Raw genomic sequence first — 20,212 nt, 5'->3', positions numbered from 1 at the left:
CAGCAACAACATCTCATTCTTCCTTTTGCTGCCACTATACCCATAAGTTGCCCTTCATGTCTCTTACCAGTTTCAGCCTCAGTTGAGCTTTGCTTTTCTCTTTCAAACCCATTCATGTGCAAGCAATGTCTCTACACTTCTGCCAGTCCAGCAAATCACACGATGCACCATATCTCCAATTGCAGTAAGATCAATGCTTTGCAACTGCACACAGGTTTCTAATTCCTCCACTGCCTACAAAGTAATAATGACTAACACCTTAAGGGTATCACCAGCATGGAATAGTTTTCCATCAATATCAACAGATCTTCTGCAAGCAGTGATACAATATACTGAAATGCATAAATCATACAGACAGGTATCACTGCAATAAAGCAAATTTTCCAAGGGAAGCAAGATACTAAAATAAATTGTTACAGTTTATTTTCTGCATGTTCCTGCTTTTCCTTCAAAGAGAAATCTTAGTCCAATTGAAAAATACCAACAGCTTGCTTGCATAGCTCCACTTTCAAGCTGCAAACTAAACAAGGTACTAAACAGAACAAATCTAAACGTGACATTTCCTAAGAAAACCCCTCTGCTACAGTCTTATTCTGAATTCCACATTACCTTAGCATAGCCCTTGTATTATTATAAACAAAAAATAGTCAGATATTATGATCAACATTACACTGCTCAAAGAGCTTTTGCATACCACTCCACAGGACTGCACTTTCTCCAGCTGTTCCACCGCTCTGGAAATCAAAGCATGTTAACTGCATGCGCAGAAAAGACAGCTGTTTTTACATTGCAATGCAATTCAGGTTAGACTTCGGTGTAAGGAATCTAATGTGCTAATCTAATGAAAGGATCTCAGAGATCAGAGGCATGCTCCAAACCTACAAAACTGTTCTGAAGAACAGGATACAATTATTTGCCTTGCAAAAAATTGGTCGCTGAGGAACCCTTTCAGCACAGGCATTTTATTAATAATATTCAGAACACTCTGGTGTGTTCCGAGTGTACAATTTCTGTTTATGAGCCTCTTGACACTTTAAAAAGGCAAGGAAAAAAAATGAGAGCAGCTCTTGAAAATAATTCTTGAGGTCAGCACAATAATGACCTACTTGGGAGAAGAACAACAAAGACGAATTTTGCTAATTATATTTTAAAGCTAAGTGGTGGCTTAAAAGTGGATAATAATATGTCAAACTGTTTAAGCATTAAAGGATGATATTTAAGCAGATACTTCCTCCCTGATCTGTATCCATCAAAGTATTTAATTTAACAACCAAGATTCCTCTTTTGCTTTTATTCAGTTCAGCACTTCACTGAGCAAATTTTTCTTCCAGAGAATGTTGAGGAAACACAAATGCCAAACATAGTAAGGCATCCAAATGACACTTTGAAAACAGTGCTTTGGTTCGGGATCTGAAATACCTTCAAGGATGCTTTCAATGAAAAGAGCAAGGTCTACCATTGACATTCTTCAACACTTCAAATAGTAGAATTTCAAACACGCCAAAGAAGGAAGTATCACACACGCCTTCCCTCTCATGTGCATTCCTTTTAATAGGTCTCAAAAGTCCTGGCCCACACTCCTGGAACATGCATTTCTTTAAATTAAATACAGCAGGTTTTTTTTTTTGTGAAGAGACAGGTTAAACAAACAAACAAACACACACACGAAGAATGCGCACCAGCTGCAAGAGATGTTTTGTTATACAAACTGCAAAATTGGCATGGAAGCATGTGAAACAACTAGTCTGAGAGGTTGCAGTGGATTAGTAGACATCCTGAAGAATGAGTTAGACACTAAGGAAAAAGAAAACAAACCTTGTACTGTTACATGTGAAAATGCATTCCCTGAGGCATGAGGATTCTTAAAACAAAGTGCTGAAAACATCCCTATTACTAAAGGAGAAAGCTATCACCTTGCCTGTAACCAAAGAACAGCACCAGCACATGCAGTAGTGGAGTGTAGCCATAATCCCCTCCAAAAGCTGGTTGCTCAACAGCTGACAGCAAGAAGTGCTGCAGACAGAGGAGGACTATCTCTAGAAACTCCAGTTCTCACCCACTGCTGGGCCACAGTAGAACAAAGCAGACAAAGACACAGACCTAGCACCCCACAGAAAGTTTTCAAGGTTATTCCTCTTACATACACAGAAGAATTTCTCACACTGTGAAAAGTAAAAGGAAGGGAACAAGAAGAGGACAGATGGGCCTATGCAAAACTCGTGAAGTTCAACAAGGCCAAGTGCAAGGTGTTGCACCCGGGTCAGCCCAAACATGAGCACAGACTGAGTGATGAGTGGATTGAGAGCAGCCCTGCACAGAAGGATGTGAATTGGTATCGGTGCATGAGAAGCTCAACATGAGCTGGCAATGTGTGCTTGCTATGCAGAAAGCCAGCCATATCCTGGGCTGCATTGAAAGAAGTGTGGCCAGCAGGGCGAGGATGGTGATTGTCCCCCTCTGCTCTGCTCTTGTGAGACCCCACCTGGAGCCCTGCGTTCAGCTCTGGGGCCCCCAGCACAAGAAGGACATGGACCTGTTGGAGTGAGCCTAGAGGAGGGCCACAAGGATGATCAAGGGCCTGGAACACCTCTCCTGTGAAGACAGGCTGAGAGAGTTGGGGTTGTTCAGTCTTGAGAAGAGAAGGCTCCAAGGGGACCTTACAGCAGCCCTCCAGTACCAAGTGGACCTAAAGTTTGCCCAGAGAAGCTGTGGATGCCCCATCCCTGGAGGTGTTCAAGGCCAGGCTGGATGGGGCTTTGGGCAGCCTGCTCTGGTGGGAGGTGTCCCTGCCCATGGCAGGGGGGCTGGAAGTGGATGAGCTTTAAGGTCCCTTCCAACCCAAACCATTCTACGGTTCTAAGTTGAATCTGAAAAATTTAACTTAGCACCTCTCTCTCTCTCTCTCCCTCCCTTCCTCCCTCTCTCTCTCTCTCCTCTTCCCTCTCCCATCCTCCTCCTCCACTCTAAGTTTCTCCTTTCTGACAATGACTAGAAAAAATATACTGTTGTCTCTAAAGGAAGGACACAAGCAAGATTAAAGCCTTACATTCATGCTGGTGCATACTCAGAAACTATCCTGACACCTGAAGATGAGAATCAAAGTAGTCTATAGCACCCAGATATTTTGTTCCCATCAGTGGTGCAAGTTAAAAGAAACTACTAACTCATGCACTACCTAGCAATAGTCACAGCGCAGCAACACATATTACACATACTTTCCTTCAGAGGAAAGGTGGGAGAGGAGAAAACAACAGCTGCAACTTATACATAGATCTGATTAAGCATCAAAACAGAAGCTGTTATTCCAGGTCATCTGCGTGTGGCACGACGTGCCCTTTCCCTGCAGCACTGCTATATACCATGAGATAGTACCGCAAGAGAAGCGGTAACTGTCAGACTGGCTTTCATCACAGCAGTGCTCCACTTGTGCAGCCGCTGATGACTAACGCTGGAAGACCACCGGTCGCAGAACACAAACCATAAAAGTTACTGCAGAGAAGGATTTTCTTTATCGCATTACTCATCTGCGAAGTCAGTGAGTCAGGGCCAGAAATTGGCAATAAGGTTTTAAATCAAATTGTGACTGAAGGAGTGCTTTATTAACGAAGCGTTGGCTCGAGTCTTGCCAGCCATTCTGTGCAAGTCAGCCTGTTACAAGCACCGCAGAGGTTGAGAGTTCCTATTACACAGACATTTCTAAAAGAAAACATTTATGAAAGCATAGGTCTGGCAGAGAGATTTTGAACAGTTTTATCTATTCCTTAAGACATCCTGTAATAATGTACGTAGTGTTTGAGAAAAAAAATGTTTTTCTTTCTTTCAGCACAAGTGATCTAGATTATATTCTTCCATAACACACGTTATTAAGAATTAAACTATGTAAATACCATACTTTACATACCTTGAAGCCTAGCTTTCTTTCAGTCCATCTAAATAAATGTTTCAAAAAGAAAACCTGTTGGTAAACAATTTCAATACCATGAAAATCACTTTGCCACTTTCAGAAAACTGAGATATTTATGAATCACTGTAAAATGATTGATGAAAGGATATTCATCCATTCTTCTGCTGAAGAATCCATCAACAATAATTACATAGTAGAGCTAGCTCTATATCACAATTGCATAGCAGAACCATTTCCTAGCTGGGGAAGGGCAGTCTAGCTTGCCCATCTGTTTCTAAAACATCACAGCATCACTGATGTTATCCACTTGACTAATATGAAATTCTCTGCCTGTAGTTATAGAATCACAGAATATCCCAAGTTGGAATGGACCCACAAGGATCATCAGGTCCAACTCCTGGCTCCACAAAGGACCACCCAAAAATCAGGCTATGTGTCTGAGAGCATTGTCCAAATGCTTCTTGAACTTCAACAGGCTGGGTGCTCTGACCACTGCCCTGGGGAGCCTGTCTAAAGACAAGTTTATAATCAGAGGCAAGGCTGAGCATCTTGGAAATACAAGTCAAACTCATAGATGCTTTAGGTAAAATATCCATTTCTGTTAGCACAGGAAGCAAAAGCAAAATAAAAAGATGCTTCTACACAGGCCTGCTGTTTTCTTTCAGCTTAGACACACTCATACAACGTATCTTGAGAAGAACCTTGTGCAGGCATGGCTGTCCCTCTATGCAATACGTATCAACCCTGACCATCTTCAAAATAAGAATGAAGGCTTGCCTAAAGACAGGAGAAAACAAGAAGTAACAAAAACACACAATAACATGTCTTTGTAAAACAGTGTCTAAAAATATCATCATGACAGCTGCTTTGCAACTTGATTTTTAACATCTACTTCTTGAAGCAAAATTGTTACCATACTGTTGGGATCCAAAGCAGTTACAGAAAAACAGAATTACAAAAAAAAAAAAGGATTAATCTTCATTTATCCTGGATCATGAATGATGAATACTTATTACTATTAGTTTAAGACTTGCTATGGCCTATGTTGAATTATCCACTGAATTATATGCTAAAATATAAAATATTTTCTGATGAATGTTACCATATTCTCAAGGCATTTGCTGAAGAACACAGGAGTTGTTAGCAGTCTGTTTAGGAGAAATATCTATTTCTAATTAATTTCCTTTCTAAAAGTAGGCTTAAGAAAAAATGGAGAAAAAGTGAAGAATGACTATACTGCACACAGTTCAAAAATACAAACATTTAACCTTAAAGGAATACAGAAGTGGCTGTTTCTCTTGCCAGCAGAATCCTCCAAGAGGTGATTTTAAAATTCTGTTTAATCCCAGAACACACCACGATAAAGCCATAGTGAATGATTAAGTGTTCAGAATAAAACTAATGAATCTGTTACCTGTTGTTCTGCTGAGTAGCTGATAGCTGCTTTATTAAAGTATTACTTCTCCTGTGGTGGTTCAAGTCTTGGATAAAAATCAAAGCAAAAAAAAAAAAAAAAGAACGTTATCTAGGCTACAGCTACTGTTTATGCATTTTCTAAAATGTTCTTAATATTCATGCAGAAAATGTAAAATATTTTAAAAGGATACAATAATTATTTGCTTCAGTTGCTTTTAATAGCACAATGAAATACAGGGAAGGTACAATGCAAGAGTGCCTTTTACAGTTGTTAACACCTCTCTGGCAACAGCCATCAGAAACCCAGCTCCCGGTATCAAGGCTCCATGCACAAGATGTTCCTCTGCAATTAAACATCAGTGTTGTACTGCTGTGGTACACCAGCAAGAGTGTCTGTGATCCTGTGCTAACAAAAATAGTTGCATCTTACTCAGCCTTTACAGCTCAACATCTAAAGCCAGAAAGAGTATGTGGGGGAAAAAAAAAAATACAGTTTCCTTTCTTATATGCCAAATGGTCACATTTTAAAAGAAGTATTTTTAGTGCTGTTTTTTTCCTCTCTTCTGAATTACACAGCTGCAAGAAAAATGTGCAGAATTAGGATAAAATCTCCTCCCACAAAGATTTAAGCAAAGAGGCTCAACCTCAGACTCAAGCCCCATGGATGTGAATTTGAATAGCAAGTGCTTAGGAAAAGGAAACACAGAGCTAACTAGCTACAGAATCTGAGGTGAGCAGCCACACAAACTCTTTCCTTGTAAGTAAACAGATAAAGCTAGAAGTGTACTGAATCGTTTCACACAGTCTCCACCATAACATATTTCAGATTTCTTAAAATGCATAATAGTCTGGATGCATTTCAACCAAAAGGTTACTGTTACCATTGCTGAAAATGAAGACACTGTGGGAGGTGAGACCAATTCCATCAAGTGTGGAGTTGTTAGAGTAGAAGAGAGTAGAAGAGAGTAGAAGAGAGAGAGAGAGAGAGAGAGAAAGAAAGAAAGAATCCTCATGTCTGAACCCAGGGCTACTCAGAAGTGACAAAGGAAAAAAAAAAAAGGGGGTGGAAAATGAGACGTATGAGATTTCGAGGCCCAGGTTGTAATCTCTGCTGTGGTGCTTCAGGTCTTCCCCAGAGGGAAACTAGCTTGGGGAGGAAGAAGGGAAACTCCTCTTCTTCTTTCTAAAAGTACTACTAAAGGCTCAGAGTGCCTGAAGAATTGCATGTTGCATTCTTTGGTGAGGGTTTTTCCTCAGGCTTCCAAGAACACGTTGGGCTGTCGTTATGCCTAAATCTAAAAAACTGAGGAATTTATACCCGGAAGAGGGATGCAGCAAGAAGGATCCCAAAAAGGTCAACTGCTCTGTATGCTACTCATCAAAAAATTTCAGTGCAAAGTTTCTGTAAAAACAGCTGAAGAAGACAACAAAAATCTCTCATGTCATCCAAGAGTACATTTATTGAGACGACCGCTTTGAAATGGAGCTTTCTTCCAAGGAGGAGGATCTGGATATCCTGGATCACTGAATCCCAGGTGGCTGAGGGGCCTCTGGAGATCTCCTTGTGCCACTGCCTGGCTCCGAGCAGGACCAGCTCGAGCAGGTCACCTGGGATCCCGTCCGGTCATTTTGCTGGGGACAGCAGGAGCGGGGCCAGATGCAGAGCACAGACCAACCGATACTACCCACACAAAGGCTGTGGGCTGATTCAGACCACTCACAGGTAAAACCAGAAGCAGAATGCACACTGTCAGCTGTCCAAAGAAACTCAATGCTACTGATTAGCACCTTTAATTATACGCAGTCTTTCACTCCTCTGCCTCTTAAATACAGAGAGCGTGGCACCATTTTCCTGTGCAGCTCTGTAGTATCTAGGCAATTTTCCTGTCTGACTTCCAAAGCCTGAAGGAAAATATTATAGAATCCTAGACTATTTATGCATATGCTCAAAGATTAACCAAATTTACTCCCACGGTAACATTACTACAAAAAATTGCTTTATGAGGGCACATATTAAGAACAGAAAACTCCAACAATCATTTCAAATTAGATTATTTGTATGTTTGTTTGTTCTTTTAAATTCCAACTCCCAGATTTTTGTGAAATATTAAGATCATCACAACAGTAAATAATCAGATCAGGACAGCCACAACATATCATCTAGATTATTGATAAATGTCAAATACTGAAATTACAATAGGCTGGTTCACTCAACTGCAATAGAAAGCCAAGAAATAAGAATTTAGGTCGTATCTGAGTCTGGGAAGCAAGAAGTGTGGCAAACAGGATGATCACTATCGCCTCTGACCATTTAACTGGGAATGGCAAGCGTGTGTCCGTATTTGATTGCAAATTTTTTTCTAAAAGCTGACAGTCCTAGTAACCATACTGAGGGAGAATGAGAAAAAAATATTTTTCCATTTTCTTTTTGTTTATGTTACAAAGAAAATCAAAGAGTGGCTTAGAGAACAGGAAAAGCACATGCCATGGTAGATAGGAATTCTCTTTAATCTTGCTTCTTGCTTGTCTCTCAAAGGACAAGCCAGTTCTGTTGCTACCAAGAAAAGACCCTAGAGAATATTTAAATGGAAGGCAAAAGGAAACCATGTCATACGGACAGTGGCTTTTGTCCTCACTCTACCAAACAGCTACACTGCAGCACAGCGCAGATTTGACAGAAGATGACAACAGAATCCAATGCTCTCGCCAGTCAAGAAAAAAAGTAGGCTGATAAAAGAGAAGAATTAGGAGATTGAAGAGATCCTGACTCTGCCCAGCTTCTCATACATCACACACACTTCCTTACACCCAAACCTCACCATCCAGAGGTTTTGGTTCTCACCTCTACTCCCTGGAGGCATTTTTCTTCCAAGGAATGATGGCCCAAGGCCCAAAGCTCAGGTGAAAGCACACACGTGAGCTTCTGCTGGCCACAAAAGGGGATCTGGGAGTTCTTCACCACCTACAAAAGCCAGTCAGTCACAAAAACCATCTTGCCTTCTCCTCTTTCCACCCCACAAGCTCCACCAGGGAAGCTTCAATTCTTGAAAGTTTATAACCTAGACTTGTCACTCTTGGAGCTGTCTCAGTCACACAACCACAACTTTTAAGACAGAAAGCAGCTTCTGGCAACTTTTAACAAATTCTGTCAGCTGTTCCAAAAGCTTTATTTCCCCTACTTTTGCCTCTCCTTAAATCTAGCTCTAGAGCAATCCCCTTGATTAACGCACAACATTTTTTCCCCACTAAGGTAAAGAAACTGTAATGCAATGGTAAAAAAAAAAGAAAAACAGAAATGTGGCTGGGAGGTGAGCCCTGACAAATCTGAATTCGAAGTAAGTTGCACTTGAAAGACAATTATATGAACAAGTTGTTTCTTAACTGCAAAAAAAATTAGGGGAGGGCCTGGAAGTTGTTGGTGTTTTTGTATCTTGGTTGCCTTTCTGTAAATTTTAGGGAGCTAAAACAAGTCACTGGGCTCAAGGTGAACTGCATTCAGGGTTTGTCTAGAACCAAGAGGTGTTTCTCACCCACTTTTTGTGAAAAAAGAGCAGTTCCGACCTCTTTTGGGAGGAGGAAGGTTAAATCTTCTGTGGAACCTGGCAACTCCCTCCACAAAACTGCAAAATAGGTGCCAGCTCCCCAGGAACTGCCTGCACCAGGGCTCCCCCACCAGACAAACTTAGGGCAGAAAACACAGCTCCAGTGCCCTAATAAAGTGGAAGCTCTAATTCACGTAGCTGAGGAAGTGATAAAGCCAGAACAACGATACCTATACAGACAACAGGTAAATACAACTTTTTAGCAGCTTAAGCAGGGAATTTGACAGTGGAACAGCAGCATTTTGAAAATACCGTCGCACCCAAGTCCTCTTTTATTTCCTACATTCTTTCAGTGCAGATGAAACACTCAGGACCTACTTTCAGTATCAAAGACAACCCCTACGTATCTGTTAGGGTCAAGTCCTGATCCTCTCCTCCTTTGCAGACAATGCAAGTACACGTTCAAAGGCCTTTCTCTGCTTTACCACCTTTCACATATTACACAGCAGAAACATGAGCTGTAGGGCAGCTGTATCAAAACTAGGGACTTTTGTTTAATTGTTATTAATTTGCCTTCTCTACAGAATACTAGTATAGGCGATAAATTTAGTAAAAAATGGGTGCTTAAGGTAAGCAGCTTTCTTCCTGCTACAATATTACAGATTTTACAGATTTCAGGCAGTGGTCAAGAGAGTTATACAAACAGAATGGATTATTTGATGGCACCTTTCTGGCCTTTAGATTTATTGCTCTGTCTCCAGAGGTTGGTCTATTCTGTGAACCGAATGAACCAAGATCCTGTAGGAAAAAACAAACAGCATAGAGATGCAGCAAAATCAATAAAAAGAAGACTTAAAAATATTTTTTTTAATTATTATTTCAATGTAGTTAAAAGTCATGCATTCCCTTCTCTTGAAGTATAGATCAGGAGGATTACAGTGAAGGATTTCTGTTTACACACACACATTTGAATAGAACCTGTGGCATCACACAGATCATCAGTGGGTGACAACCTGCAGAAACTGATGTGTCTCCTGAAGCAACAAAGTACTTGATAGCATCTCTGATCAGAGTAGCTTACTAATAAGTGCCACCGTGCCTTCTATCACAGGTGTGCTGACACAGAAACACCAAGATCCAGCTCTTCCTCCAGAGCAGAGCCCAAATGCTCTCTCATGACTACACACCTTGCTGCCAAACAGATGTTGGACCACTCCCCAGACACCCTCCCTCCCTCTAACTTACAGACACCCTGCCACTTTGCCTTTTACAAAGTTGTTGTCTCCAGTCACTCCTGATCAGACCACCAATTAAATCACATTCAGTGGGGACAAAACTGCGGAGAACATAACCATCAAATTAGAAAATCTGGTTATTTACAAGTCAGATGGGGGCATGGGGGAATGGCCCAGACTTGGCGTGGTTAAGGACCTTCTGGCCCCTTCTCTACCACAGTCCAAATAAAATTCAAACAGAAGTGGTATTGATGACCGTAAGTTCACGCTATTAAACTAATTTTCCTATAGAAAAGTTAATGCCAAACTTCAACGCTCAAAGTTAACTTAAAGGAACCTATAGCAGCTATACAACTGACAAGTAGCAGCATATATATACATGAATAGGTCAGGCTACAATTTCTTCTCATGACATAAACAAAGCAACAGAATGGGCCCAACCCATCATTAAGAGTTGTAACTATTTTGGAAATCGGATGTCTGACATGTGCAATATATGGAAGATTCCTCATAAATTCAACCAAGCAGCTCCAGGCTCCAAGTCCCCAGCAGATCTTAGCAGACTCCACTCGGACCACTCGCGTTTCCACACAACAGGAGGCCACTGGTGGCACAGCCACCGAGAAGGAAGAGGCCCCTGCCCCTTTTTCCTTCTCTGCCTGCTGCCACTGTTCACTTTCCATCCACTACGGCTCTCCACAGACCCCTCCGAGAGGCGAAGGGGCTCAGAAAGCCAGCAGAAACTGAGCCAGACGGAGGAGCAGCAGTTTTTTTTGCTGGCCCAGCACAAACAGTGAACAGAGCACAAAAGCTCCGGTGTGCTTCAGCTCAAGGGAAAGGCCACAAACACGTGAGTGGGGAAACGGCATGCAGAAGGAGCAGCTTGAACAGAAGTAGGAAGAAAGAACAAACTCCTCCACGCAACAGCGGCAAGGTGTTAGACCAGCTGGGCTACTTGTGAAATCCGACTGACTACGCCAGCATTTTCTCTCTGCATGACAAGCCGGTCGGAATACAAGCGGCAGACCAACATCATCAGCGCGCTGTTGTAACACCCCCGGCTATCTGAAGAAACAAAGTGCCAGTCAAAAATAAAGCAAGGCATTTAAGTACTGTCACCATCCTTGCTCTTCACTCAGAAAAAAGGATGTCCTTAGCACGTCTGTTCTATAAAAACGACAGTGAATGCAAGAAGGAAGGCAAGAAAGAATGCAAAGGAGGAGAGAGCACTGTGTTTTGTGGGAATGCAGAAGGCATGTCACACCTCCATCTGCAAACTTTGCTGGTAGAGATACAGACCTCTTCATCAAGCTTTGCCTACAAAAACTGCTTTACAAACTGCATATATATAAAACAAACAAATTTGATAGCCACCTAAGTAGGGCATGAGTCCTAAGAGGTTTAGAAATCCCTGGTTTACCGTGAGGATAAGCTTTAAACATACATCTGAGGTCTTGTATTTCACAAGAGAGCAAAACACATGAAAACCAGTAAGATGTTTCTATTTTTACTTCCTACTTATATCCAGACAAAGAAGCACCACAGAAAGTGACAAAAAAATAAGCAAAATACTTCCTGATCCTTTGGTTTCAGTAATCCTGCTTCTAACTTCTCTCTGCTCCCTTATTCTGCAAGGCTGCAGGATACAAAGGTATAATCAGAAACTACAGAAACAAGCTGTTGAGAGGGGAAGGCCGTCAGAGAAAAGATAACAAAATACAAAACCAAAGGAAACATGGTAGTAATGTCAGTAAGAAATTCAATGGGCAAAAAAGCAAGCAAGCAGGACTAGTGTCAGAAGGCTGGTGTACTCCCACCAGCAAACCTGCTCCCTGCAGGTAATGTTGTGTTTCATGCAATGTCACAACGCTCTCGGCAGCGCACACATCAGCGAACTTGTGGGGTATGCATCCTCTCCCCCCAGTAATGCAGTATTTCACATCAGCTAAGGTTTCTGCAGAACTACATCGTTCTACCTGACAAGCTATAAAAATCTGCCTCCTCAGTGCCTTTTCAGACAGAGCCGTAGATCTCACTGAACTTGAGCAAGGTCACGTTCGGAGCGTAGCAGCAATGAATGGCCGGAAATACCCACGGAAATTCACAGATTCTTTATTTTGTCCGTTCACCTCGCTGCTGAACTGACCTACAGTTTCCTCACTGTGTCTCCAAAGGAAGGAAAGAAAATATTTGAGCGCTGATGTTCAGAGGACACCCTGAGCAGTTACAGCCTTCGGGCAGAAGTCCATTGCAGTCACCTCCTTCGAGATGCTGCTGTTTCATCATAAATTTATGGCTGACTTAAAAGCAGCTTTGAAATGCAATTGCTAACTTCTACAATTACTGCTTCAACACCACAAAATTCCAGGCACCCTGAGAACCCCAATTCCCCAAACCATGAGGGCTGTGACATTCTTACTGAAAATACTACAGAGGTTTCAACCCCACCACCAAAAAAACAAACAAACAAACAACAAAAAAAAAACATGAACATAAATACAATAAAATACACAAGTCACCTGTAAGGTCAACATGTTGTGGTGAACTTACTGAAAAATAATCACAGGTATTTCATAAGTCTTATTTTTCAATATTTGAGAATAGCAACTTTACAGATCTATTAAAAATATAAAGTTTTTGTTGTTGTTGTTGTTGTTTAATCTCTTAAAGCACTCCGCATTTCCTGCATACAACTGAGTTTTTGATGCAGACCAAATTTACCAAGACAAAGCTGTACATTTTTCTCCTATATATTAAGGCCTTTATTAAATTCAGGTCCATTCAGGCTGGCCTAAAATAGCAAACAATCCTATAACTGATGCTTCCCAATTTGGGGCACATTTTTAAATACATTCTGATTAATTTTAGATATCTAACATTTACTATTTTACCTCCTCCAGTAACCTGTGAACAAGTAAGTTTGGACTTGAGCCTTTTGCTAACTTTCAAGACAGTGCTCCACCATCACGCTGCTTATTTGCAACGTTAGGTAAAATTCAACAAACTGAACCAAAGTTTCTTTGGATCACTTTCTTAGAAAGACCTTTTTTCAGTTACCTAAACTACTGGGGAACACACAGAGTTTCACTAGTGAAAATTGCTTTCAGATTTTATTTCTAGTAACTTGGGGTTTGTCTCGGTTCTGTTTAATAAGTTACAGTCAGGATGTGGACTCAGAGGACAGGCACCTGTCTTACAACCAAGCAGAGTACAAACTAGCCAAATACCACATCTCTGTGAACCTCAGAGTAGCACGATGATTTCCATGCTACAATTTCTGTAAATCCTGCTGCACCGGGTATTGGTGGCAAGGTGCTGGCAGCAGAGGGACTGTAGGGGTGGCTGCTGTGGGAAGAAGCCAGACACGGCCGGATCCCACGGAGCCACCGCAGGACAAGGCTGAGCCCATCAGCCAAGCCGGTGGCACCTCTGGGAAAACGTACTTAAGGAAAGGCAAAATAAGAACAGAGAGACTATGGAACAGGAAGAGTGCGAACCAGCAGAGGGAACACCAGGAGGCAGTGCTCCAGGTGCCAGAGCAGATCTCCATGCTGCCCAGGGAGGTCCCACACCGGAGCAGGTGGACATGCCCTGAAAGACCTGCAGGCCATGTGGAGGTCAGGCCAGAGCACATTTTTTGCCTGAAAGACTTCAGCCTGTGGGCAGCCTGTGCCAACATAAAAGAAAAGTATGAGAAGGAAGAGCAGAGAGAAACTGACGGCGGCCCTTCTGCACCCACACCACGCAGAGGGGCTCAGGTGAAGGAGTGAAGCTGAGCCTGTGAAAGGGGGAACCAAGAGTTGTTTTGATGTCATTTAGCTTCTCGCTACCTGATTCTATTTTAACTGACAATCATTTAACTTTCCCCAAGTTGGGTCTGTTTTGCCTGTAACAGAAGTCAGTAAGCGATCTCCCCATCTTTATCCATTTACCCTATTTCCTGCCCCTGCCCCGCTAGGGAAGGGGAGAGATGGAGAGGCAGGGTGGGCATCTGCTGCTGGCCAGGGCTAACTCACCACACCCGCACATGACAGCTCTGACCCGACCTTTTACAAGAGTGCTGATGAAGCAAGAGCTCAAACAGAGATTTGTGTAACATGGCGTAAACCTTATTACTGCTGCTGAGTCCTGGTTCTGAAGGAGAGAAACATAATACAAACTGGATAAACGCCTAACGACTCTGAGCTAGGTTAAAGACCTTTCTTTCATCTATTTATCCTTTGTGTAAAGACAATGCAAGTCACAGAGCACATACTTTCCATGATCCAAATTGTGACCATTACTTATAGAATACCAAAGGCAGTGACCGATCCATTAATATTTCTCCTCCCTGTTTATCCGAAAGCTCAGTAAGTTTGTAAGCCTTTCAAATACAATCCAGATACAGAAATTAGTTCTTGCAAGTGCCATTTTTGTACATCCAAAATCCTACGTAAACTGTCATTTACATTTGAACCACTGTCAGGTTTTAAACAAACACCTAATTTTAGGAGGGAGTAAACAGGAGCCATCAGTAGTACAAAACAGAACAAACAATACGAAAATCAAGCCTACTCAAAATGTTCCAGCGTTCAAGAGCCAGAGCCAATCCCACACAACAATATATGGACAGAATGAATATCCTCTCCCCTCTTTTTTCTTTTCTTACACTTTTAAATCATTCCTCTAAATTATTCTATGCTTAGCCAAAAAGCAAATCTTCTGTTATCATTCCCTAGCCAACTTGTAAAAGCAAACATTGCTGCAGGAGGCAGTGAGGTTCCAAGTACCTTTTCTTAAATTAACTGCTTCAGATCAACTAACAACAGGGCTATGCAGCAAAACATCTTTCAGTTTGTATGTCTTCATGGGCAGAATATAGGCCCTGCCTCTTTGTTGTCTGGCTAGCTGATAACCTTAGCCCTCAACCTATTGGTCACACCAGGATCTAGACCACAAACTTGTGGTTTTAGATACTCTCAACAGCACAGGCATGTATTTCATTAGATACATTTCTCTCTCTGCCTTCCTCTGCTACAAACGGAGCGTCACTACCACTTCACTTACTGTTGATGTCCTTCTCATTTAGCTAGAGTTTGGAAGCCTGGGATATCGATGTAATCCTTCCTATGCTACCAGAAAGAGATGAAATCCACATTCAATACTTTTTGATATTTTAAAGATCAGAAAACGCTCTAATAATATGTACTCCGACTGGTACAGAATCTAGAAGGCACCACAATGGTAAAGTCACTGATGTGTAAAGTTATACAGACAGCATCAACTTCTTTGATGTGCTTCAGCTAGGTAAAGAGTACCCTGGTCAGAGAAACCGAAGTCAAACTACCAATAATATCTTCTACCTAGCACTCCCCACCTATCTGAAATACCTTAACACATATTAATTCAGAGAAGATCCTTCTTCTCAATCGGACAGCCAAAAGCCATTCGTCTCTGCTTGAACTGATCTCTAGTCCATAGTCTACCACTCAATAAAGCGTGTCCTTAAAACAAACTAACACCTTTCACCTTTTCACTTGTGTCTATTTTTAACTACTATAATACCAGTGTGTTTCAGGATCACTACCCAGTTGTTTTTAAGGCCAACACACATAAGTCTATCTACTCCTGATCCATCTATCCTTAAATTCTCCCTCTCCTCCTTACTTTGATTCAGGCTTTTGCTCTTGTATTTGTATTTCTGCAGGCCTGAACCACGCACTTGTCTTGTCTGCCTAAGCATGCAAAGCCTGCGCAGCACGCTCCCGGTGCCACCAGCCTCACACCTCATCCTGTCTCTCTGTTAACTTATCACCCCTGAGGTCACCCCATGCCCTGTCTCCCCAGACCTATTTCTCTCTAAAAGCACCGCCGGGTCCAGCTCATGCAGAGGAGCGAGCTCAGACACCATCCCCACGGCGTTTCTCACGCGCAGAGCGAAGCGAGGCTGCCAGGGAGACCTTCCCGGCGTGCCCCCAGCCCAGTCTGCGCTTCCATCCCTCCGAAGGCAGCGCTGCTTTCCACCTCCTTTAGCTAAGCGCTTAAAAGTTAGGGATACGAGAACCAAAGGTCCGAGTAAGCCGCTCATCGTTAGTAACGAGGAACAAAACGAAGCAGCATTACATTACGCTGCAGTGGAGCGCTTTTAACCGAAGGGGAGGCAGCCTTCGCAAGGCAGCCTACGCGCGGATCCTGCAGCACGTACAGCTCCGCAGGACGCGGAGGCAGGAGGGCGCCGGGGGCTCCACACGGCCCCCGCCGAGCCCCCGCACGGCTCCGTGCGCCCACCGCGGCCCCGGCACCCCCCCGGCACCCCCCGCCCCCGGGGCCGGGCCCCCCCACACGCTGCCCCGGGGGCTCGGCGGCACCTGCCCGGCCGCGCGGCGGGGAGCCCCGGGCGGCCGCCCCTCGGCCTCGGCCCGCCCGGCCCCGCAGCGCACCGTTAGCGATGAGCTTGGCCGAGAGCTGCTTGACGAGCTCGGGGATCCGCTCCCACTGGCACTCGGAGCGGCACCGCTCGATCTCCGTCTCCAGCCGCGAGCCCGCCTTCTTGGTGGCCATGGCCGGGCCGATGGGCCCCGCCGGGGGAAGGGGCCGGGGCTGCGGGAGCGGGCGGGAAGGAGGGGACGGAGGAGGAGGAGGAGGAGGCGGGGACAGGACGGCGGCACCGGGCGCCTGTGCGCCGGCAGCGGCGGAACTGGAGGCTGCGGCCCGCGGCCGGGAGCGGCGCCCCCTGGCGGGCAGCGGCGGGAGCGCGGCCACCACAGGCCTCGCCACCGCCACCGGGCTGAGGCGGCCGCCGGGCCGGGCCGTGTAGCCGCCCTGACAGCCCCCGGGACCGAGGGGAGGCCCAGCGGCTCGTGGGAGAATAAGCAGGAACCGCACGTGTCCCGCTCGGCTACCCGTTCCACAAAACATAACACAAAACCAGTTCTTGCCTGCAGTGGTCTCCTGCCGCCTTAAAATCTCTCACCTGTTGTACTTCAGGGTTTTTTAATCCAGTTGAAGATGTTCTTGTTTTTGTCTTTTCTCTCCACACATCTCACACTGCGCTTTGGCCCTGACACGCTCCTTCACATCTAGTCACACAGAAAGGGGGACTTCTGCTTGGCCGTTGTAGCTGGGTACTGACCTGTTCCTTTCATGAAGAGCAGGGGTATGGCCGTGCCTGTATTATACCGTTCCCCACATTTTGAGAGAACAAATACATTTCCAACCTTTTGGTGGAACAAAATAGTAGCTGAAACCAATCTGAATAAATATCATGTATCTTTGTGAAGTGCAACATGACAAACCAGTTCCACAAACTTAGGGAGACCTCAAAAGAAAACTGTCACAACTGATTTGTAATGAAACATAGCAAAAGCACCAAGACTACACTGAAAGGTAAACCTTGCCAGTTGCTACTTTTCCCAATGAAAGTATAGAGCCCCAGGGACAGAACTGGTTGCGCAGAGATACAGTGTAACCTAGTACACCAGACACAACGTGAATTTAAATGATCTAAACATCTTCCTCCGCATCCGAGTGTAGAACTTATTCTCATCCACAGAAAAGAGAAGTCAGTGAGGCCAATCTGCATGTGCTTGACTTTGAAGGACTACAATCTGTCTGCTGGTGTGAAGATACAAAACACAGGCTGGATGCTGGCGTTGCTGTAGTACACATTGCACCACTCTGGATCTAGTTTATTTCAGTCTTCAGAAATGTCAGGATCACAAACTCAAAATTCAAATTGGAGTGAACAGCATTACTAGTGTGAGAACAAGTCAACCATTGTGTCATAACTGTTAGTACATATTTCTCAAACCCTATGAACTATGATCTTCAAACTCAGGGAATAACACTATCACCAGTCACCTTTGCATGCTGTTACATAAATATGTTTCAGCTACATGTAAATACGGCACGCCTATGGACACTGGTAGAGCTGTTATCCACATCACAGAATTTCTGTAATGTTTCCTGATTGGTGTGTGTACCACAAATATTAGTGACAGGCAGTTTCTGAAGTTTTCTTTGGTTCCGATCACCAATGGAAAGGCCACAAAAAGGATGAATCTTTTTTTAAAGACAGGAAACCAACATTGCCATCAAATCATTAATTGGCCAGGTGCAGACCCAGGCTTGTGAGACTAAAAGCTTGTCCGTGTGCTCCTCAGCTGCATTGCTCAATCTCATAAAACACCTTCTTCCTACAAACCTTGCTCTGCTTGTACCCTTAGGCTGTCACAGATACCACAACTCTATGCCAAGTAACAAATGTCCTTCTAAGGGTTCCAACTAATTTATTTTTCATTCCCAGTACTACCCAAATCATAATAGTGCAAGACTTGGATATTGTAACCCGGCTTTCCCTCAAGCTGCTCTTAAGAGTGCTTTCAGGCTGCAATTCAAATTCAAGCAATGTATACTTCAAATTTTAAAAAGTGAAACAGAACCTAACAATAGCAGGACATAACGGTGCTTAAGGAATACAGTGGAGTGTGCTACAGGAATGGAAAGAATATTTAATACTGCAACAAAAGTAAAAGGAGAAGGATGTGCTAAAACATTTTTTGCTTAAGTGAGGTCTCAGAAGATCCAGACGACATTACATTGATTACAGAAGGGTGTTTTACTGGTCAGATAAAAGAATGAAATGAAAAATGAAGCAGCAAATGAATGATAGCTGAAAATCGTTGACATCATAACTACCAGTTCTTTTAGGCATAAGAGGAAGAAATTAACATTTGAATTTTCCCAAATAGTTAGTTTGCTTATGAAGATTATTCATATTTATTCATAGCAATTTTAACACATTTTGTTAGCACTAATCACATCATTTCAGTAAAAGCTACCAGCAAAAGAATAGTAATAAAATATTTACATAACAGCTCATCAGACTTATTATCTCAGTAGTTACTATTTATGAAGTGAGACATCTATGCAAAAGGAATTAGTATATTTTGAAACACATTGGAACAATTAGGAAGTCTGCTTTAACATTAGTGAAACTTCCGTATACCTAAGACTGCTCTAAGATTCTACTGTAGATGACCCATAACTGTATAAAAAAATGAAATTCATGTGATTTCTGAAAAGTATGTAAAATCAAAATGCAGGGAAAGAAGCTAGGTTGTGTTGGTCAAGCACTCTGCCTTACGCTACCCTTCCCACTCAACTCCCCACCTCCTCAAATACAGGGCAATAAGAGAACTGATACTTGATTGTTCAGTGCAACTTCATGAGCTAGGTATGAAGAAACGGTAACTTTCAGTCCACAGAACACCTTGATATGTACTCTGGTACTTCAAGCAACCTGAAAATAGACTTAGCAACAAGGTTTTCTGCACTACTACTCCATACAGTATTATGGGAAACAAAAGTGACAGGTGTTTAAACCGTTAAAAACTTCGTAATTTTAGAGAATACTGATTTAAATAAAACATTTCATTCTCTACTAAGATATTAAACAATCTATAACAAGGGATCAGAGAAATCAATTCAAATACTACTCGTATTTTTAAAGGTCACATATTCAAATAGAAGGCTAGTAACTCATATAAGAAAAAAAAAGGCAAGCAAATTTAGAAGATCACTGGGTTTATTCTAGGTTGTTTCTGGCTTCTTACACAAATACTATTCAATGCTGAAATGGCAGGGGAGGAACCAAACTTAATCTTTGTTCTAGCTTTCCTTTATTCTAAAATAATAATAATAACAATAAGTAAAAATGTGATTTTCATGACAGCTGTGCTGAAGTCAGCTCACTGGTATGTATGCCCTTGAGAGAAGAGGCTAGTTCAAGCTTAAAATCCAATTTGTGTCAAAGGCTATGTGAATAAAGTTCCTTCACTATTAACAGAAGTGTTTAATATGCAAGCTTACCTATTACTCTAGTTTTAGTCCTTCACAATCGACCAGTGTTTTTTCTTCTAAAGTGTGAGTTTGAAGCTGCTAATCGAAGTGCTGACTATTAAAAAGAATTCTTTGGAGTTCCTATAGCATATGTCACAGAAAGAAGATTTTCAGGGAAATCTAATGTAACAAAAGACAGCACCATAAGTCCCTATTTCATCTCCACAAAGCATAAATGGAATTCAAAAGTTAATATTAAAAAGATAAGCTTTTCCTCAACACAAATCTTTATTTCA

General features: G+C 42.8%; 1 protein-coding gene across 3 annotated transcripts in view; it reads right to left on the bottom strand.

Moving 5' to 3' along the window:
• Positions 1–16,752, bottom strand: part of TTC7B (tetratricopeptide repeat domain 7B) — a 138,627-nt gene extending 121,875 nt beyond the window's left edge. For 2 of the 3 annotated variants that reach the window (XM_040558699.1, XM_040558700.1), the window contains exon 1: positions 16,517–16,752. In XM_040558699.1, coding sequence (XP_040414633.1) covers positions 16,517–16,637 — 121 coding nt within the window. In that variant the 5' untranslated portion in view covers positions 16,638–16,752. Of the gene's footprint in view, positions 1–8,162; positions 8,275–16,516 lie in introns of those variants that run through there. The other variant, XM_040558701.1, reaches the window with a different exon arrangement.
• Between the last annotated feature and the right edge of the window lie 3,460 nt (positions 16,753–20,212).

Source organism: Cygnus olor, chromosome 5, assembly GCF_009769625.2.
Source record: "Cygnus olor isolate bCygOlo1 chromosome 5, bCygOlo1.pri.v2, whole genome shotgun sequence".
Classification (NCBI taxonomy): Eukaryota; Metazoa; Chordata; class Aves; order Anseriformes; family Anatidae; genus Cygnus; species Cygnus olor.
The sequence above is the reverse complement of the archived record's forward strand: the minus strand, read 5'-3'. Positions and strand labels throughout refer to the sequence as shown.